General features: G+C 38.2%; 1 protein-coding gene across 1 annotated transcript in view; it reads left to right on the top strand.

The window, feature by feature from the left end:
• Positions 1 to 23,880, top strand: part of LOC150109293 (serine/threonine-protein kinase SIK2-like) — a 279,608-nt gene that overhangs the window by 21,501 nt on the left and 234,227 nt on the right. The window contains exon 2 of the mRNA XM_090407035.1: positions 13,562 to 13,678. Coding sequence (XP_090263161.1) covers positions 13,562 to 13,678 — 117 coding nt within the window. The remainder of the gene's footprint in view (positions 1 to 13,561; positions 13,679 to 23,880) is intronic.

The raw sequence follows: 23,880 nt of genomic DNA, 5'->3' as shown, positions 1-23,880 counted from the left end.
GCTGTGTTTCACGAACTCTCTTCAACGGTTCCGTAAGAATTACATAGGAACAAAAATTGCAATAAAGTATGTTATATTGCTTCAAGTACAAATGAATTTGATTAAAAAAAAAATCAATAAACTGTTTTTGAAAAATTTTCGGTTATTCCAAGTCTGATTTATGGGTAGTACTTGGTATCGCTACTTTACCACCTTTTTAAGTGACAAATCGCAGCGTGACACGTGCGCATTTTTTAATAGAGCAGTGGTGCACCCAGAGGGGGAGGGAAGGGCCATACCCCCAAAGAGAAAGGAAAAAAAAAACTTTAGAAAAATTTCCAAAAATTTTTTCCTAATTATCATTTTTTTAATTTATGTTGTGTCGTGTCTTCTATTTCTATACTACTTATGAATTAGCGATCATTGCAGATGCTCAGTCATCGGTCGTATGTGATACGTAGTGTGTATTCTCCTATCGTCTACTGAACTCCACCCCCCCCCCCCCAGATTAAATCCTGAATGCACTATTGTAACAGGGTATACTACTTGTATTTTTTCCAATAAAAAACAACTTATAAAAATAATTGTCGACATGTTTGTGAACGTAAGTGAAGAAATCGTGCTTTTTTAGAAGGCTATTTTTCGATTGTAAAATAGTCGTTTATTAGTGACGCACGCAGAAGGTTTTGGAAAGAAACTCTGTCACTTAGATAATACTGAAAAAATGAAGTACGATTCACGGCGAGTAGAGAGGTAACCCTTGCTCAGAAGTACCGTCTTTATGATAAAAGTTATTTAACCACTTATAATCTTTTTGGAATGTAACATGAGCATTTTCCCAGAAATAATATCCTTTTTGAATGAATATTATTAACATTACTTGGATTGACAGTTACAGTTGGCTTAGAATTGGATTGCAGAATCTGTTTGTATGAACATTTATATGTTTATATAAATTGAGGGTTCCTCAGTGTATGAAAAAATATTTTAGGAGTTTCGCCGTAGTAAAAAGTATGCGAATCACTCCCTACTGTAAAACAGCTTAATGGTCATGGAAAAGATGATACTAATCCCAGACTTCACCAAAACCGTTATGGATTTAGGATTGATCAGAATTTTATTATTATTGTTATTATTATCATCATTATCATATCCTCTAACTCCTTCTTGTTCAAAATAGTGAGTTAGATATAATTGTTTTTGCTCTAACTTTTTTTTTTTTTGGGGGGGGGTGGTTATGGTAATGATGAGCGCCTGTGTAGCTCAGTGGAGATGACATGTGCCTTCCACGGCGCCCAATCGCCGAAAAGAGAGATCGTCATAGGTTCGATTCTAGTCTCTGATTAGAGGAAGTTTTACTAAGCCTTTTTTTAGACTGGTTGCCGAGTTAGTCGATCTCTGGCACAGCCAAGCGGGTTTTTTCTCCCTTAAACTCAAGAACATCGATCGTAGAACCCACATTATTTTCAGACAGTAAACATAGTGTTAGAATTAGGGACCACGAGATGGCGGCACTTGTCAGTCGCCTCTCTTCGCCAGGTGCCATGCTTAATTATGATAGTCTTGGGCCAGCTATCTCTGATTGGTTACCGTGGAAGATTGAATTCCCCCCCCCCCTTCAATCTCCAAAAGTTAGATAAGGCTAAAATGGCCTTGGTTATTCCCTATACAGGAATAAAAGTCGTTAGCTGATTTGATTCTTTGATGATTATTATTATCAGCTAATATTATTACCAGGCAGCCAATTTTCATTGATAGCTGAATTCTTAGTGTTGTGTCGGAAAAAGTGCTGATTCACTATTGGTGAGTCATCCTGCTTCCGACCCAACATACGGTAACGATTAGATCTAAGGATAAGGACATACTTATGCCTCCAGAAGAAAAGCTAAAAAGATAGTGTACATATGCTCACTCAGAAGTATGTCTAATAATATCTAACCATCTTTAGTTGTAGATATTAAGTGATTTTGAGAAGTCCATAATTAAAGTTGGTAATGTCTGTGTAAATATTAACAAGGGAAAATTATGTATCAGTACTGAAATGTTATTATTAGATGTATATAAGATGATATACGTATTAGAGCCATGTCAAAACAGTTCGGAGTTGCGGTGACCAATCGGCCGCCGCTATGAGCATGACGTAGTCATCGAGAGAGGGTGCTCGCATTTACAATATAAGGCCCGGCGCGAGATTCAATCGCTCTCCCCTGGCAAGGATCCTCAGCAACCTCAAAGTTATCGTCTCATAAGTCTGATTTCTAATTTGGGCAAAATAGCAGAAAAAGCTATCCTTTCCAGAATTCAACTTTCAGTAAAAAAATTAAACATCCTTCCCTTCAGAACAGTTTGGTTTTTGCCAATTTCACAGTACCACCCAACAAATTCATAGACTAAGAGAATTCATTATCACAAGTTACAATTGGCACCAATACATGGAAGCAGTTTTTCTTGACTTAGAAAAGGCGTTCGACAAATTATGGCACTTTGGACTACTATACAAGTTGATTTTAGCTGGCATTCCATTAGATCTAGTTCAAATTATAAAGTCATTTCTTAGTGACAGACGAATGCAAGTCAAACTAAATGATATATTATCTACCCAGCGACGCATCTTGGCAGGAGTTCCTCAAGGGTCCCTACTGGCACCGATACTTTTCACGATTTACATGGCAGACATTCTGCACAATCCAATGTCATCCATCATTGCCCTATACGCAGACGACACAGCTATACTAGCCAGATCTATTAAACCGCACCTTGTCACCAAGAAACTGCAAGAAAACCTGCAGAGATTAGAGCACTGGTTCTCGGAATGGAGATTGCAAGTAAACCCTCAGAAGAATATCACCATGCTCTTCACTAAAAACTCAGTATCTCCCAAAGATGACATCTTCCTATATAATACCGAGATTCCATGGATAGCAGAAGCCAAATATCTGGGTGGACAGAAAACTAACCTTCAGTTCACATATAAAAGCCTCATGTACAAAAGCATCAAGAGTCATTGCACAGCTTTACCCTCTTATCAATAGGAATAGCAAGCTGGATACCAAAATAAAACTGCTCCTTTATCAGTTGATGATTCAACCCATTATTACTTATGCATCCCCTGCCAGGAGCCACACCTCAAGTACAAATATCCTCAAACTGCAGAGAGTGCAAAACAAATGTCTACGCATGATCTTAAACGCACTGTGGTATGTCAGAAATGTCCAACTCCACCGGAATACAAATATCCCCTATATCTACTCTTTCCTGCAGTCTTCAGCAGTAAAGTTCTTCTCAGCATCCTCTTCACATCCAAATGAATTAGTGCAACAAGCAGCAAATTATGATGAAACTGACTTCTCAAAATATAGGAGACTCAAGGCCATCCTACTTCCAAATGAAGATCTTTAAATCACAGCCACTCAGGCAGAGCACTTAGCTCATAAACTTTTCCTCACACAGCAATCCTTATCAGATAGCAGGGATTATAAAAGCATTTTGCTTCACCCTTATAGTCAGCAACGTCTTGCATCAATCGCTCTCTTGTTTTCTGTTCCTGCATTCCTGATCCAAGTCCTGGATAGCTGCGGAAGCCCTCTGCCGGTACCCAGCAACAATCTCCCGGTTGCTGTATGTGCCATGCTGAGTATAGTTACCGAAGGAATGAGGTCGGAATTCCAGTAAAGAGCTGTTGGTTAGTTATGCCAACGTGTAGTCATCGAAAACGGAACCTTTCGAAAATGATAGAAGTAAGTCGCAAATGCCATGAGAATATGTGGTGAGAAAACGCGGAAGCGTAATCAAGGAAGTCTCGGCAACTCCGTGAAAAGACAAAATGGTAATGTACAAGTTTTCATACTCATTTTGAATAGTAACCAAAGAAGGCATAGAAACCAAGGAATTAGGGAGCTACACACATTTAACTTTCATATAGTGCCTAAAGGACTGTTTTTGGACTAACATGTCTATGTCAAATAAGCTAGTGCCACTCTAAGCTTATGCTGGGAAAGGAACCAAACCTTCGAACTGTTTATTTGGAAGAAACACTTAAGATATTATGTTAGAAATTAGCTTGAATATTAACTAAGTTGGGGGAGGATGAAGCCTGAGCATAAATAAGAATATTATCCCATGTTAAATTACAAGACGGAATACGTCTGATATGCTCTACACAAGGATTGTATATAACTATGTGCATGTATTGTTTTTATATGTGGGAACTGAGTAACTCTGCATGGATTAACCGAGTCTGAACATAGTAACACAAAAGAGAGTGTGGGATTGTTAGATTAAATTTAGGAGTAGAAATTTTGGATATCTTAACTCAAAAGGGGAGGAGTTCAGACTCTATAGTATTGAAATTATTACATAATATATATATATGCAAGTGTTTAAAATAAATGTATTTCTTTAACCCAAAGTTCATGAGTCTGTCGTTTTCTGAGATTTGAATTACCACTTATTAAACTTTCGGACCTGCATAAGTAAAGGGAGAATCCATTGCCATAAGAAAAGGGGTGGACCACGACTACAAATCACATGATCCCTTTAATATTTTGAGTTGTTTAATTGCATATCAGAATTCAGTTGCCGGCTGGCGCAGTCGTTTTAAACAATTATAAATTTGTCGGCAACGGAATAGCTGATGTCCTAAAGTGATAGATAATAGAAACTGCAGAATATATATTAACATAAAAGGGACGAAGACAAGACGTAACATTAGCTACTGATGATTTCAAAGATTTCTGGCAGAGAATATGGCAGACACTGTAGCCATCACGTTAAGTTAAAGATGTCAAGAAATTATATTATTGGTTTCCATTATCCAAGTGTAAGCTAACAAAGTTTTTGCACGTGAAGTAACTTCTCAACTGGGTTACTTGTATATAGAGGCCAATAACTTCACAATAATTGCCTTAGTATCTCAAAATGCAAGGCGCATATCTTTAGACGTATAATCAGGGGTGTAGTCAGGCCAGGGCGCAGCAGGGTTTTGCCCTGGTACTTTTTTAAAACTATCAAAATTTTTAAATTCATTATAATAAATTATAAGAATTATAATAATGAGACTTATAATGCATTTCCAGCTTTTGGTCAAAAAATACAGCTTGCTGCTCTTGTCATTTTCGTTTCAGAAAACACGGCAATTTCTCTGCCATATAGCCATCACAATAATAATACTAAAAATAATGCCACACTTCGTGCTCTGGATTTTTGTTTCAAAGGTAGAGCCCTGGCACTACTTCTTTTAGGACTGCCCCCCCCGGGCGTATAATGCTATACAGCATGGGAATGACCATTACTCAGACCTGTTTCAAACATTTATTGAGGTAATTTTAAGGGGAATACCTCTTGAAAAACTCTGAGTGACCTACTAAATCTCACTGAGTGACCTCAAAAATATCATTATTAAATTCAGCACTCCAGGACAGGAAACTCAGTGGTGGTTTACCCAGTAATAGGCAAAAGCTCACCACCAAATAGAACCTCTCTACTCCCCAAGAAGTAAACAAACCCAGTGATGAGCATTAATAAATGTCATAGTGGGACCCAGATGATATACCAAGATGAGAACTGGGAACTTCTTTGGATGATGGAGTGAGTCCTTGACTCTTCATCCCTTTATCCGAGTTTTAGTTTGTGGGTGAGGGGATTGTTGTGTGTAATTTACCTGCTCTTTGTGAGCATTTTATGCTGTATCAGCTTTCTCTTGCAATAAAGGATTTCAGTTTTCTATGTCTGAAATGATCTGAGGATTTGTAGTCAGCTGCCTGTCAAATTAGCTGATTTGGGTAATTATCTGTGACTGTGAAGAATTTTTCTGCAATGCCTATCATGTAGGTCTTGATATCTGGCAGGTTGGCTTCTCGGTGTGGTTGGAAGTTTCTGATGAACCAAGGGGCATTAAACGCCATTCTCAGGCATTTGTTCTGGATCGTTTGTAATGTGTGGATGTTACTTTTGGTCATGTGTCCCCAGGCTGGTGAGGCATAAGTTAGTTGAGGTCTTATCACTGATTTGTAGAGGAGAATTTTGTTGTTTATGTTTAGGAAGCTGTTCCTATTCAAGAATGGATATAGCTGTGCTATGGTCTGATTGGCTTTAGTGGACAGGAAATAGCTTGATAAATGCCTAAACTCCTAGATATTTGACTGAGTTGTGCCCAGGGATGAATTTTCCAAACATTTGTATGGTTGTGTTTGGTTCTGCTTTATGTCTAGTGAATAGTACTGTGGAGCTTTTCCCTGGGTTAATTGAGATACGCCATTCATTGTAACAATTCTCTAATTCATTGATTGCTATCTGCAGCTTGTTTATGGCCAGATGCAGATGGAGGGACCTGACTATGATAATTATGTCATTGGCATAGAGGGAAGTGACTGATGGGGACAACTTGGGGAGATCTGCCATGTCATGGAGCTGGAGCGGTCCCTGAGTTTGTCACCCTCTCAATACACATTAAAAATACTACAAAAAGTCAGAATGATGTATAGGGAAATAAATTAAAACACTATGTTTATTTTTGAAGTAAAACTTTAATTCCAACATTCTAAAATGATATTTTTCTTGCTTTTCTGTTAGCAAAATCGTCGATGACACTGGCGAAGTCTATTTCATAGTAATGTAATGTAGGTAATTCTTAATTAATTTTAATTTAGAAAAACTCCTCTCACAACTAGCAACACTTACAGCAATTGTGAGGAAAATTCACAGTAGTATTACAATATTTGGACATGATTCCTCCAGACTGTATTTTAGAATCAACTTCAAAAGTTCAAAACGGTTCAAAGTGTTCAAAGTGCCACCCGGGGTGGACTGCCCCCCCCCCCCCCCCCTCTAGCTATGCCCCTGATCCAGCCATGACTCTTCTTTCAGTGGATCTGATTCCATTGATTTTTATCTTAAATTTTCTGTTGCTCAGATATGATTGATGAGTAGAACTAGTGGTATGGGATTCCTACTCGATGTTGCTTGAAAATTAGTCCATAATGCCAAATTCTGTCGAATGCTTGAATTATGTCCAAGAAGAGTGTTGGTGCCATTCATATCCTTGGGTGATGTATTCAGTCATTCTGTATATTTGGAGAGTTGTGGAATGCTGTTTCCTAAAGCTGAATTGGTCATCTTGTATTATGTGGTCGTTTTCTGCTCCTCTTGAATTTGGCTATCATCATGGAAGCACAGAGTTCTCATCTCTGCGCTTCCATCTACTATCTTGCCTACACATGATAGTAGGCTGATGGGACGATAGTTCTGTGGAAATTGTGTATTTTTTCCAGGTTTTGGAATTAGGAAGACATCTGCAAGTTTCCACCTTTCTGGAAAGTAATTTAGCCATAGGATGGCATTGGTAATGGCCATTAGATGCATAATACCGTTACGTGGAAGTGTCTGTTTTTAAAACATCAGTAATGCCCTAAAAATTGAGTAAAAAGCCAATAACATAAAAAAAAGACTACTCCTAAACAAAAATAGGCAAAAATAGCCATAAAAATTAATATTTATTTAGAGGAGTAACATGGAAATTTTCCCAGAAATAATACCTTAAATTAGCACCTTTAATCCACTCTTCTAACAACAAAACTCCATCTGCTAGAATATCCTGTATATTGGAGTGTACAAAGTTCCCTGTGACCCCAACTTAGATGAACAGACAGGAAGCTCTGTTAACATCCACCTGGAAGAACATAAGAAATACATTCACTAAAATTATTATGGTAAGTCAGGACTGGCAGACTACCTTCGCACAGCACTGGATGGAAGAAAACCAATTTACTATATAGAATTCATTACAGTTCAGAAAGGCTATTTTTCAGAGTCAGCAATGGCCACGAAGCATTCTCCCAAACTTTAAGATACACTGATTTGAAAGAAGTCAATGGACACCATAGTGTGAAGAATAAATAGCCACGGCACCCACCTTAATAAGATTTAGGACCTCCTTTCACTGTGATGACTGCAGCAATCCTATGGGGACATACTTTCCACAAAGCATATGATGGAGGTCAAAACAGTAATTTTTGGCTATTCTTCCTGCAATCATGTAATGAGTTTCTGGACCGTTGTGGGGTGGACATCCCTTGATCTCACCTGATGCTCCAGTTCATCCCACAGATGTTCATTAGGATTCATCAGGGCTCTGTGGAAGCCAGTCAAGTATGGTGGTGGTGGTGTTGATATCCACAAAACATGCAGTTAGAGCAGCAGCCATATGACATAGTGCACTGTCTTGCTGAAAGAGACAATGGTCAGTTCCATAGAAATGCCACAAAGTAGAAAGCATCGAATTGTCCACAATGTTCAGATACTTCTTGGTGTTTGATGTTCGTGGCACCGCAAACAGAGGTCCAGGCCAAACCAGAAAAAACAGGACCATACCATCACACCACCACCTCAATTTCATTGGTGGGGGTTTATGAACATCTCTTCCATTCTGGTAAGAGATGTTCACTGGAATCCACCACGCCCACATCCTTTCATCTGCTTGATATTGCATCATAACACAGCTTTCCAAGCTTCCACGTCCCACTGTATATTTTAGCACCACTGAAGATGCAGCATGTTGGTTTGGTAATGTGGGTCTTGTGAGCCTCATTTCTGAGTGTTTTTGTGCAGATTCGTGTTCCAGTTGATGCTCAGAACTCCACATTCAACATGTCAGCCGACAAATGGTGGTTTTTACATACTATACTTAGTACCCTACAGTCAGATTCGGTGAGTGTCGTGGGTTGTCCACTGTGGGTAGCACTCGCAGTTGACTCTCTGTGCTTCCATCTTGGTATGGTATCACTGATTGTTGACCTGAGATTGCCCAATTTGTCAATAATTTGCCAAACAAATAGGCCTGCAACACGGCATCCTATCACATGATAATAAAATTCATGATAACAAAAAAATTTCTATCTGGGATTATTAATTTGTGCGATTAGAAAAAAAAAATCCTTTTGAAGTGTCTGAGAGGAACATTTTATTTTGGTTCAAATCCATTTCAACCCGTGGTCTGGACATCTATTGAAACTATTGAATTCACTTCAGTGAATTCTTGAAAGAATTTACAGAAATGTAATCGCAATGTCCACGGCAACTGATTGCATCCATTCACCACATGCCATGTAAAGAACCTGGATCTCACATATTTCCAGACCACACTCTTACTTACTTTTCAGGGATGCTGAGTTCTCATTCTACCAGCATTGAGCTTCAAAATGTACTTCTGTCTATACTGTACTATTCCCTCAGAAGCTTGTAAGAGGATTTTCAGTATAGATACAATGTCATATTCTCCTCTCCTTCTTCTTCTTCTACTTCTCAAATTTTGATGACTGCGTTCCTTCAGTTTATTTTCATATGAAGAGTTCCACAGAGCTGATATTATCTTGATTTTTAACTGTTTCTTCATCTCCACAAAACACAATAACATTATCTGAGCACTTTAGTAAAGATGTGGTCTTATCAAAGCCTTGCAGATTTAGTTGAAGATAACTCTTGTTACGTGGAAAGTATGGTTGCAAAGCTGAAACTTAAAGGAATTGATGGAAGGGCACCACCAGGAGTGGAGCCTGTGGCTTAATTTGACTCAACATGGGAAAACTTACCCATCCTGGATACTGGAAGGATTGACAGATTAAGAGCTCTTTTTTGATTCAGTGGGTGGTGCATGGCCGTTCTTAGCTGATGGAGCGATTTGCCTGGTTAATTCTGATAACGAACGTGACTCTAGCCTACTAAATAGGGGACCAATCATTGAAGTCGGTTCGTCTTCTTAAGGTAGATGTGGGAAAGACAGGATATTTAGTGGGGTTTTGCTACAAGTAAAGGAGCACAGAAGGTGTGGAGCAGGAGATGTTTATGCAGTTCAACTTGGCAAGTGCAAGAAGAATGATTGTTATGGGAGATTTAACTACAGTAGTAAGAATTGGGAAGAGGAAAATGCATGTAGTAATAAGGGAATATATTTCTGGAATTCTTGACAGACAGATGTTTTAGGCAACTATGACCAAATCCAAAAGAGTTTTGGATTTGGTCATAGCATCAGAAGAGCTGATAATAACTGAGATGACATCCTCTTCCCCCAGTTGGAGAGAAAATGACGATGTGGTTTTGACTTGGAAGATGAATAGACATGCAGGAGTATTAAAGAAAAGGTAACATATATGGAATTATAAGGCGGGTGATTATAATAGTCTTTGATATCAACTTGGACAGTTCCATGGAGGGAGGAATTAGAAGGGCAAGATATCAATAATGCTTGGGAAATTGTGAAGGAATATTTGTTAGCAGCAATAGTAAGCTATATTCCACGAGTGAAGAAGAAAACACAATTTGGTGTAAAGTGGATGACAAACGATATCAAACAGGAACTGCAGGTGAACAAAGAGATTATGGAAGAGATATAAGGAGAAGGATGGAGAGCAGATGCATGAAGAATATAAGACTCAGGCCTTCCTCACCATACTCAGGAATATAAGAGTATGGTGAGGAAGGCTAAACTGGAATATGAGAAGAGATTGGCATTAAGATCTAAAGGACATCCTAGTAAATATTTTAGCAATGTGGCCAGTTGGAGGAGAAATGATTGTGGAAGAATGACATTGTGGGATAAAAATGGGAATAGAGTGACTGATGCAGAGGACATAGTGGAGTTGTTCAATGAACACTTTATTGGAGTATTTCATCCTGGAGAAATAGGTTTTAATACTGGAGGGATTGGGCAGGTTTGTGGTTTAGAGGTGCAAGAGGAGAGTGTGTTCCAAATACTGAGTATTCTGGATCTCAGTTAAAGCTGTAGGACTGGATGGTATTTCACCACTGGTTTTGAGAGAATGTGCTAAAGAGCTGACAGCTTCGTTGACCTGGCTTTTCAATGAAAGTCTGGCTATGGGAAAGGTATTCAGGGAATGGAAAGAAGGTAAGATAGTGCCACTGCATAAGGGCGGTAGCAGACTGGAAGTGTCTAATTATAGGCCAGTTTGTGTGTCATCAGTAGTTGTTAAGGTCTTGGAGAATTTAGTGAGGGACTATATACAGCATTGGGCAGATGAGGGTAATGTTATCTGTGAGAATCAACATGGATTTGTTAAGGGACACTCTTTCTTTAGTAATATGATTGCCTTTTATAATAAAGTGACAAGTGCAGTTGATGAGGGAAAGGCATATACTGCCATTTTTTTTTTGGATTTTGCAAAGGCATTTAATAGGGTACCACATGATAAGCTGATACTTAAGTTGCAGCACATGGATTTAGATGTCGACTTAGTCGGCTGGATTCAGGATTGGCTGTGTGATGGGTATCAGAGAGTTGTGTATGGTGGGGCAATATCAAGGAGGCAGAAGGTTACAAGTGGGGTTCCATAGGACTCAGTACTGGGACCTGTATTGTTTAAACTTCATATCAATGACTTTGTCAATGAATTACAAGAGAATATTCAGTTGTTTGCAGATGATGTGAAGCTGGGCAGGGTTATTAGTAATAGTACAGATGTGGCAGCCCTGCAAGAGGAATTGAATAAACTAGACAGATGGGCAAATGAATGGGTGTCGGTTTAATGCAGCAAAATATCAAGTCTTGAAGTTTGGGATTTATCGATGTGAGGCTGCATACTTGATTGGAGGAGCTGTCCTGGAGGAAGTAGGGGAGACAAGAGGTCTTGGGGGGGGTGATGATTGATAGAAAACTGAAATTCAGGGAGCATATTGCAAAGGTGGTGAAGGTAACCCAGAGGATTGCTGCAATACTGAGAAGGATACTGACCTGCAGAGATAAAAGAGTTATCATTCCGTTGTATAAGACTCTGATCAGACCACACTTAGGATGTTGTTCTCAAATTTGGTCTCCAAGATTTGAAGGGGATAAGTTAACTGTGGAAAGGGTACAGAGGCAGATAACAAAGATGATTTGAGGACTGTACAATGTTAGTTATGAGGATTGGCTGAAGGAATGTGGGCTGCAGAGTTTGGTAGATAGAAGAAGGAGTGGAGATATGATGGAATTGCCCTCCTTGAGACTTTTAAACCGTTGAGAGGCAGTTACAGGGTTGACACTAGGTAGTTCTTTCACTTGGTGGAACAGCAGGAAGGAGCGATGACAAGGGGCCATCTCTGGAAGTTATGAAATGAAGCTGTGAGCAAGAGGGTGAGAAGTGGTTTCTTTGCGTGGAGGGTGGTTGAACCATGGAATGCATGGCCTGATAGACTGGTGAGAGCAAGAACGGTCAATGAGTTCAAGGAGTGGTATGATCGACTTTGTGTTTCTTAGGAAGGTCCTCCCATGATGAGGCTCTTGACTCCATGGAGGCCTGAATAATAATAATAATAATAGTAATAAAAATAAACTCTTATTCCTAAAAATGCTCAGTATTGCAGTATTTAACAGAGCTGTTGTAAATACCCATTAATAGAGAAGTCAGAAGAGTTGTAGCTATCGATTCTGACTCCATGCATAACCAAAGGGAAAAAACGACTCATCCAATTACAGCTGGTGGAAGGTAGTAGACAGACAACAACAGTTTTCTTAACCAGGTTTTGATTGTGGACTCAATGAAATGCACTGAAAGTATCAAGATTAACAGCATAGGTCTCCACACCTTTATATGATATATGTCCAGAGATGCACTGCTCCTCCTAACTTGCTACTGCAATTTCTCCATTTTCCTGTAATCATGTAAGAACAGGAGTAGCTGCCGGTGAATACAGAGTTTAATTCCACTCTCATTAAACTAACTTTGCACCTCCTTCCTTTATTCCATCTACCTCTGTGTTTTTGGAATTGCCATCCTCATACCATTTTTCTCAATACATCCCCAAGCTTTTCATTTAACATGCTAACAGATTCCTTCTTTCTTTCTAACCACTTAAGCAGATATTGAAGTGTTGTGTTATAGGTTTTGTGACTTCTCATATGTGGAGTTGATATTAAAAAAAAATCTTGTGTGTCACTTATCTTTACTACTAAGCCATCTTTATCCACCGACTCCATGGAGTGTGCAATAATAATATCAAGTTATTTGTATCCTATAATGCACAGTATACACTGCCTTCTCAGGCATGTATAATATCAATGCATTCTGGTGAGAGTGACAATGCAGGCTGATTTTGACCATCACTGAAGTAGCATCACTGGAAAGTGTCACGTGTTGAGGTTTGGAAAGTTTCAGGACTGAGGCAGATTAACCTGAAAAACTTTCCAAACCTCAACAAATTTGGGTGCATGAGACTGCCCCAAATTTTCGGAAACATATGTATTCTAAGATAGTCAACCCAATGGCTAAGACTATCCAATTTAACCCACTAGGAGACACTGTTTAGGACTCTAGGCCAGACTTCTGCTGCCTTTCTTCAGACTCATTTGCACAGTGTTAGTGCCTGTGATCAATATTATTTTTTTTGTGTGATTCCTGATGATGGCAATGTAACGTTGCAAAAATATACAAAAGTATTAATTCAAGTCTTTTATAATTAATATTTTAGTATACGTTGTTATTTCCTGAAAAATTAATAGTTATGAGTAACCAAACTATAAGCCTATCTACCAGAATTCATTATTTTTAAGATTGAAAGTTAATAAGTTTCTGTCTTTATTTATTTTTTTACTCAGGTAGCCATTAAAATTATAGACAAAAGTCAGTTGAATAAAGTCAATCTAGAAAAGGTATACCGAGAAATCCAGATAATGAAACTGCTCAACCATCCGCATATTATCAAATTATATCAGGTAAATTTTTATTTTTAATCATTTTATGTTTATTACATGATATTTAATAAGAAATTTTTTTTCATCCTATTATACATAAGCATATATAAGCAGTACTTTGTGCATAAAGATACTTTCTTCTTCTTCTTATTATTATTAAGAGAGACTTCCAGGAAGTTAGGGACTCATTGAGGGATGCTACATACTGGCTGCACTAGCTATCATATCTGTTCTTGAATTCATTCACACTATTTTCAGGTGCCACATTCAGTGGCAATCTATTCCAATCATCCACCAGTAAGGGCTAGATTTTTCTCTGTGAGAGAAAAATCTAGCCCTTACTCCCTTCTTGACAGCATTCAGTCTCAACTTCCAAACATGCCCTCGCGTTGCTTCCCCACCCTCCATAAAATGAAAATTTCCATCTACTGAAATCCCATATGACTCTATCAGAAGTATGCACATCTCAAACATATCACCCCTCTTCCTCCTGGTTGCTGGTGCCTGCAGTCTACAACTTCTGAATCTGTCTTCATTATCAGTATTCCACAATCCTGATATCATTTATAACTCTCCTTTGTACTCTCTCCACTGTATCAGAATCACCACGGAAACCAGGAGACCAGACCTGCACACAATTCTCCAAGAGGTCTTATCAAGGCCTTGTAAAGAGGTGCATATTTCAGCATTGGGATTATCCTCTGAATTATTATTATTATTATTATTATTATTATTATTATTATTATTATTAACATTAACTTGTTAAAATGTTAAAATGTTAAAATTTGTTAAAATGTAATAAAATGTTAATAATATTAACAAAGAGGGCGCTTTAGCAGCAAGCACGCTATTTCGATGCTCCCATATTTTAAGTTGCAAAGTAGATCTTTTCTTGTGAATTAAAATTTAAAGTACATCAGTGAACTCCGTTCTTCAAGACGAACATATAGATGTAAAAACTGTAAGTATCTGTTAAGTAATAAGTAAAATATAAGTATTCAAAGTTCGAAGTATACGTTGGTCAACTATGCGAGAAGAGAACAAAGGAAGACGCCATATTAGAAATTACAGCAAGATCGTCAAACAAGAAATATGGAGTGCTACAAATGCCAAAAAGACCTAACAGGGGAAGAAAACCACGTAACATGTAGGAACTGCCAAAGAAACATGCATTTTCTATGTTCAGGATTGTCTGAGGCTACTTGGCAGCGAAAATCAAACAAGAATCGTGACGAGTGGAAGTGTCCCCATTGCAGAGACAACAAAGGAATGTCGCCTTCGACCGCAGGCAGAAAACAGCCAATGCAGAAAACAACTGCAGGCAGTAAACAGCCAATGCAGAAAACAACCGCAGGCAGTAAACAGCTATCAACAACAGAGGGAATTAAAAACAAAGACAACAACAATGGAAACCCAGGTGAGCCAACTTTAAATGCATTACTTGAAAATAGATTACAAAACCTAAAAGACTGTTTAATCGATTTTGTTGGAGAACTATTTCAAAAACATACCGCACAAATTACAGAAAAATTCAACCAATATGAGGAATTTATTAAATTTAATAATAACTTGGTAGAAGGTATGTTACAGACCGTTAGAAAAATTAAAAACTTCGTCAAAGAGCTAACTGAAAGACAACATAATTTAATTAAAGAGACAACGGACCTACGGCAAGAACTAACCTCTTTAAAGCAACAGTACGAGCTCTCAAACCAACAGCAGCACAAAAATGATCTCCTCATAAATGGTCTCCTAGAAATAGCTACGGAACTTCTAAGAGACACTGTAATACAACTAAGCCAAAAAATCAGCTCTCTGATTGAATCAAGAGACATCCAGTCAATGCATCGGTTACCACAAAAAAGGAAAAGTGAAAATAATACCCGTCCTTCTCCCATCGTAGTGCGACTCACCAACAGCCTAACAAAAACTATACTCATAAAAGCTAGCAGGATTAAAAATCCAGTAGTCAAGGATCTGAAAGGAGACCACGACGATACCCCAATATTTTCCTTAATATTCCTTATAGCAAAATATTCCTTAGAAAGACACAAGATGCAAAAAAAATTGAAATAAAATCCGTAGATGACCTCAACAGGCTGTCACATTGAAAGGAACATTGACAACTCGTAAAAAAGGAACAGCACACCAACCAACATGAATGCAGACCATCAAGCAGACGTAATCACCCTGGAACATGATAATTGCCACATTCTGAATGGAAACAACTGACAATCTCCAAAAAAGGACTATCTATTCTCCACATCCACATCAGAAGCATTCAAAATACTGGCTGACCCTGCAAGCTTATCTGAAGGAAGATATAGACGAAATAGACATTTTAATACTGACTGAAATATCTACGACAAACGAAGAGGCATCATCCTACCAAATGCCACACTTCCAACAACATAAACACTGCAGACAAACAAAACGAGGCGGTGGTATAATAATATTTACCAAACATAAACTAGAAGTAACAGAAATAAACTATAAATTAGAATACGCAGAAAACATATGCATCGAAATTAAAAACATCAGACAAGAAAACTTCCTGATATTAAACGCAATATACAGACTACCCAACTTATGCACCACAAAATTCCTAGAAGAACTAAACAGATGGCTTTCAGCCACGAAAGTAGGCACCTCAAAATACTTGATAATAATAGGAGACATTAATATAAACATTAGGAACATAAATAACAACACAGAACAATACCTAGACCTATTATCGTCATATAACATAACCCCATCCATACAGTCATATACACGAGAAGAGATAGTCGGAAACACAACAACCTCAACCTGCATTGATCATATAAATATAAGGGCCCCTCCAAACAGCCACACAGCAGCCGTCATAACATGCAAACTGGCAGACCATTATTTCAGAGCATTGCAGTTACACACTGAACCAGAACCCATAAAAATCACTGAGACTACAAAACGGTATCATAGCATTGTAAACGAAGCAATAGTGAACGATGAAATCAGAAAAACAGACTGGATGCAGATAGCATCTTTAGACTCTGCTGAAGCTGTATATAATAATCTTAAACTTGCATTTAACAAAATATATATAAAAGCATTAACAAAAATAAAAATACACCCCCGAACGAAACAAAATCCATGGATAACAGACAACATACTAACAGACATACAAAGAAAAGATGTCCTATGGAAACAACTTAAGAAGTCGCCGAACAATATCGCTTTAAAAGCTGAATACAAAAGAAAATGGAATCTCCTAACAACCAAGATTAGAACAGCAAAAAGAAACTATTACAGCAACAAATTAACAACAGCTCAGAATGAATAAAGGAAACCTGGCACCTGACTAATGAAATTCTGGACAATATACACAGAACCACTGCTTCAGAAACAATAAAACACAGCTTTGCCTGCGATCCCAAATCCCTCAAACAGTTGGCAAACAACTTTAATCAGCACTTCGTGAACTCTGTCCAAAAGCTACAAGAAACAACCTTTCCTCACACAATCGAACATTCTACACTAGGTCCACGAGCAACTCAGTCGATGTGGTTCCCCACAGTAACTAAAGAAGAACTATCACTGGCAATTCAACAAATTAATCCTAACAAAGGACCAAGGATAGACAGAATCAGACAAAAAGACATCAAGAAACACTCAACCGACCTACTTCCAGTTATACAAAAACTGTTAAATAAAATCTTCGAAACGGGACACATACCTGAAACACTGAAGACTGCATTAATCACACCCATACACAAACAGGGAAAAAGAAACATAATAAATAATTACAGACCTATCGCCACGCTGTCTGTAATCAATCAAATCATGGAGCGCATTGTACATCAGAAACTCTCCACATACGTTGAAAAATTTCAAATCATACCCAAAACACAATATGGCTTTCAAAAAAATAAAGGAACAGCAACACTCCTGGAAGATTTCACAGATCTAATAAATGCTGCATTGGATAAAAACAGAATAACATTAGTAGTGTTCATTGACCTAACAAAAGCATTTGACACACTAACACATAAAACCTTGTTAATGAAACTTACCCATATCGGAATTGGAGGTCATCTACTCCAGTGGTTTAAAGCATACACGAAAAACAGAAAGCACATCACACGTATAGGAGCAGCATACAGCAAAGAGGTACATGTAACCTGTGGAGTACCACAAGGAGCTGTCCTATCTCCCATTCTATTTAACATATACACCCACGACATAAGCCAACTCCCCCTAAAAAGTAAAATCTTCCAGTATGCAGACGACACTGCCATAGTATCCATTCACAACAATGCAAATATCGCTTACAAAAATATGCAACACGACATCGATCAAATCACTAACTGGTTAACCGAAAATGCCATATATATAAACCCTGGAAAAACAAAGATAATGATATTCAAAAACCCCCCAAACCCTGCCCATAGAAACTAAATATCTCACTATCAAACATTCATCCTCCTATACACAAAGTGCAGAACCTAAAATCACAACCATCACACCGTGAAAACAACACGCTATCTTGGACTTCACTTCGATGCTAATCAAAGTTGGAATAGCCATAAACTACCTACATACCAAGCTTAGGATAATAGCAAGCAAACTATACAGATTAAAAGACATTGCCCCAACCCACATAAAAATACTAATCTATAAAGCATTATGTGAAAACATTTTAAGATATGTAATCACATTATTCTCATTCTGCGCCGACTACAGACTTAACAGGCTACAATGATTGCAAGATAAAATGATAAAACTGATATTCTGGGAACAACCCACTCTTATTATTATTATTATTATTATTATTTTGACACCTCCAGGGAGTCCAAAGACTCATCGAGGGAGAGTGTGCCGACAGCATCGAACGTTTAGTCCCCTTCCAACTACTAACCGCGCTCAAACTTACTTAACCGAGCCATTAGTAGCAGAGGCTCTACCAATCGACCAACGCAGGAAGCACGGACAAAACACAAAATATTTAAGGTGAAACACTTATGCCACTACACAGTCATGTTAAAACACTACTACCGCCCAACATATAGAGTAACCAGAACGACATATCAAATAACAAGACCACAGTCAACAAACTACATAACATATAAGTACAACAATCACTACGGCAAAGCCACCCGAAACTTCTATGTACCTGACATGATAAACAAACTGCAGTTCGACAACAAAAACCTAGTAACATACAGAGAGCTGAAACAGGCACTATATAAATATTATAGCGAGAATGAAAATTAGAGCAATTCCTGTTTCTCTCTCCCCCACCACACATGCACACACACACAAACCTATGACAACCCCCCCTTCTCAAAAACTATCACTACAAGAACACAAAGAAACAAACACACCTGTCTAAATCCTACCCTATTTGCAAAAAAAAAAAAAAGTTAAACTGTAATAGCAATCGAAGTCTTCCAAGCACGTACCAACAAACAGTAAAATCAACACCTGGCTTGTGACCAGTATAGGAACATAACCATGAAACCACCACCACCCTCTATCATCTATTATCTTCCTCAGATAAGCTCTGCTAAGCTTCGAGGAAGAAAATTATTAACTTGCAAGTATCTGTTATACACAATTGTAATGCGTTATGAATATTATATATATATAATTACTACAGCAACTATGTATGTAATTCATCTGAGACATAAAAAAATAATAATAATAATAAATAAATAAATTATTATTATTATTATTATTATTATTATGTATATTCTAAATTCAAAAATTCTGTATAATCCTTATTGTAAATATTGTAAATATTATTATTGTATGTAAATTATACTGAGACATAATAAAATGTTTAAAAAAAAAAAACATCTGACCTCCTTGGAGTCAGGGGTCATTATGGGAGGTTCACACTATCACACACAAAGCTCATCCAACTGTGCCTTAAACTGATTCAATGTGTTTACATTCACAACACACTCAAGCAATGCATTCCACTCACCAACCTCATTATATGAAAAACCTCAACTCCTATTATATGAAAAATCTCTTCCATGTCAACCTGATAAGAACCCCTGACTAGCTTATATCTCTCGATCATACCCCCCTTCCTCCTATTGATAAGACTTTGCAGTTTACATTTTCTCAATCTTTCCTTGTACTCTACATTCCGAAGACTGCTGATCACATTTGTGAATTTTCTCTGCATCCTTTCTAACACATCCTCCTCACCAGGAAAACCCAATGACCAAATCTGTGCAAAACAATCCATATGAGGCCTTGATCAGGCCTTATACAGTGGCATTATGACCTCTCTATTTCTGCATGTCAGGGTCCTCTGCATCATTGCCATCATCCGATGTGAAGTCTTCACAACTTGTGCAATATGGACCCTGAATTTCAGGTCCTTATCCACCTCCATTCCCAGATCTCTCATCTCTTCTACTCCATTTAAAGTTTCCCCACCAAGTGTATATTTTTCATTGCATCGTTGCTTACCATATTTCAAATATTATACTTTGAAACACTGATCTGATATTTCCACTTACCTGCTTATTCATGCAATCAATTTAAGTCCTCCTGCAAGGCCATAACATCTGCTTGACTCTGCATTATTCTCCCCAATTTTGCATCATCCGCAAACAGCTGCATATAACCAGCATAAACCCATCCCAATATCATTAATATACAAATCAAACAACAATAGTCTCAAAACTGACCCTTGCAGCACACAACTAGAGACCTTCCTCTTTCAGGATACTGCATCCCCATAAATTTTCTGATACCCATCTAACAGCCAATCACTGATCCAACTCAGAAATCTGTTATCCAGTCCCCTCTGTTTGAATTTATTTAACAGCTTTTAGTGTGTCAGCTAATAAAGCTTTTGCAAAATCTAAATATACCATTGTATATGCATATCTCTCCAAGACATTTGTCACCTTTTTATAGTATATAAATAAGTTAGTAAAACATGATCTCCCTTTAAAAAACCCATACCGATTGGCATATATAATTTGTAGCCACAATCTTATCACTACCTTTATACAGTGGAACAATTTTATCTCCTTTTCACTCTCTTGAAACCTGTGCTGTTGTAAGACTCTTATTAAATAGGCATACCAATGCTACTTCCAATTCCCTGGAACATTTCCTTAAGATTATTATTATTATTATTATCTGAGACCTCCAGGGAGTCAAGGACTCATCAAGGGAGGCTGTAAATTACCCAATCCAGCGATCATACCTATCCTTGAATTCATTCACACTAGATGCACTCACTACCCGTAAGGGCAAATTATTCCAATCACTCACTGCTCTCTGGGAGAAAAACCTACCTCTTACCCCTTTCTTAACTGCAAATAATTTTAACTTCCATGGATGCCCCCCCGTGTTCTCTCCCCACCTTCCATATAACCAAAAATTTCATCAGTTGAAATGCTATAACACCCATTCAAAAGTTTATAGACCTCTATCATATCACTCCTCTTTCTCCTATTAACTAGAGTCTGTAATCCACATACTCGCAATCTGAATTCACCCATCACTGGACAAATGCTATGGAGAAATTCAGCGAATCCCAAGTAGTTGCACTTGATATCTCCAAAACCTTTGACTGAGTCTGGCAAAGGCTTACTAAGCAAACTCCCATCATTTGGACTGCCTCAGGACTTCTGCAGATGGATTGCCAGCTTCCTGTCTGGATGCACACTATGTGTAATGGTAGACGGCTCCCTATCCTTTCACCATCCAACTAATGCCGGGGTCCCTCAAGGCTCAGTTCTCTCACCGACCCTCTTCCTTCTATATATCAATGACCTACTTCAGTTAACCTCTAACCCAATACACAGTTTTGCAGATGACAGCACACTACATTCCTCCCTTTCATTTGACAAACCCTACCCTACACAACTTACTTCAACCCACAGAACATCAACCACCACTGCCCTTAATTCCGACCTCCAAGCCATCCTCTGATGGGGCTCAGACAACCTTGTCAACTTCAACACTATTAAAACCCAGTTCTGTCTTATTTCTCACAAAAAAGAACCGTTTTCCCCCAGCATTGTTTTCGATAACACTCAAATTCACAGACAAGACGAAATTTCTCATCTCGGAATTACCTTGACATCAAGCTTCTCCTGGCATAAACACATCACAACCATTGCATCCTCAGCTTCCAAAAAACTAGGTTTTCTCATTTGCTCAAGACACTACTTCACCTCTAAACAGCTGTTAGCACTATACAAGTCACAAATCCGCCCAGCTCTCGAATACTGCTCTCACATCTGGAGTGGGGGCTCCAAAAAGCTCCCTCAAAATGTTTGACTCAATACAGAGGAGAGCAATTAGACTAATAAATGACCCATCCCTCACCAACTCGCTCCCCCCCCCCACCACTTTCACATAGATACTTGGTCTCTGCAATCTGTATATTCTATAAAATACTTTCACGGGAAAGGTTCATCTGAAACAGCATCAATAATTCCCCCACCCTGTACTAATCCCATTGGAACATTTACAGCTGCCGTCCAACATCCTTTTACAGTACACCTCGAAACCCACAGAACAGGTTTCTTCTCCTCCTCATTCATCCCTGCTACTGCAGTACTGTGGAACAGTCTTCCCCCTGACATATTTCCCAAGGAATACAATATACAGGCGTTCAAATCAAATGTAAACAAGTTTCTCCTTTCACAACCCATCACCCATATACGGTACTAACGTACTATAGGTTGACCAGCCAACCTCCTGTATATGGGCCCAACATAAAAAAAAAAAGAAAAAAAAATCTGTCCTCATAATCTAAATCCCATAATCCAGATATAATCTTTGTAACTCTTCTTTGCACCCTTTCCACAGCTTCTTTATCCCCCTTAGAACCTGGGATACCAAATCTGCGCACAGTAATTCCACGCGGTCTTATCAAAGCCTTATTAAGAGGCAAAATTACTTCCTTATCCTTACATGTCAAGGTTTGCTTCAACATAGCAATTATACTCTGAGTTGTAATTGCAACTTTTGCTATGTGACCTTTGAACTTTAAATTCTTATCCACCAAGATCCCTTGCCTCTTCAGTTTCTTGTAGCATAACCCTGCTAATATAATATGCTGCTGGAACTCTAATCATGCCAAAGTGCACGATTTTATACTTACTAACATTAAACTGATAGCCATTTTCGTTTGCCCAATTTCCAGTCTATTCAAATCATTTTGTAATTGTTAAATATCAGTAGCATCGCTGATTGCCCTGCCTATCTACGCATCATCAGCAAACAATTACAAATCTGATGATAGACCCTGCTTGATGTCATTAATGTATAGATTGAACAATAATGGCCCAAGGACTGAACCCTGAGGTACACCACTGGTTACCCTTAAATCTGGCAGATTCACACCCACTGTATACCACTTTTTGATATCTGGTTTGTCAACCATCCCCTGATCTAAGTCAATAGATTATGTTCCAATCCCATATTCTCCAGTTTACACAACAGCCTATCATGTGGTATCCTATCAAATGCCTTAGAAAAAATCTAACATTATTATAGTGTATCCATTCCCTTTATCCAACTCGGCCATAACATTGTTATAAAATATGAGCAAATTGCTAAAACATGACCTTCCTTTAGTAAACCCATGCTGTGCAGATATAGAATGCTTGTCTACCCATTTCTGTATGCGAGTTCTTATCAACTTCTCTAAAATATTCACTACCACACCAGAGATACTAATAGGTTGGTAGTAAGACACATCAGTTTTTGCACCACCCTTGTGCAATGGAACTATCATACATTCCTTCCATTCCTGTGATATCATTCCTGAGCTGAGACTCAAGTTATACAAATGTGTGAATGGCCTAGCCAATTCATCTAAACATTCCTTTAACAAACGGGCAGATATTCCATCTGTTCCTATTGACAAATTCTTATTCAGGTTATGCAAGAGCTTTTCAACCTCATTTTCATGAACCTTTAACTCTTCATCCAACGTAGCAGTAGCACCATGCTACATAAACCTGGTTGATATATCTTAGCAAAACTCAACAATCTCCTTTGCTTCCGACACTCCTATACCATCTGCATTCAATAAAGTTATTCTTCCACATTCATTCTTTCTTTTGCGTGCGACATAACGATAAAATTCTTTTGGATTGCCTTTAGCTTGCATGGCCAATTTCTTTTCATACTCCGTTTTAGGCCTGAGCTTTATATATTTCATAATTCCTCTCACTCTTATTCTCTCATAATATTCT

Source organism: Typopeltis vanoorti, chromosome 2 (assembly GCF_054136105.1).
Source record: "Typopeltis vanoorti isolate ZY-2024b chromosome 2, IOZ_Tvanoo_1.0, whole genome shotgun sequence".
Taxonomy (NCBI): domain Eukaryota; kingdom Metazoa; phylum Arthropoda; class Arachnida; order Uropygi; family Thelyphonidae; genus Typopeltis; species Typopeltis vanoorti.
Note: the sequence above shows the minus strand (reverse complement) of the source record. Positions and strands in the feature narration are given on the sequence as shown.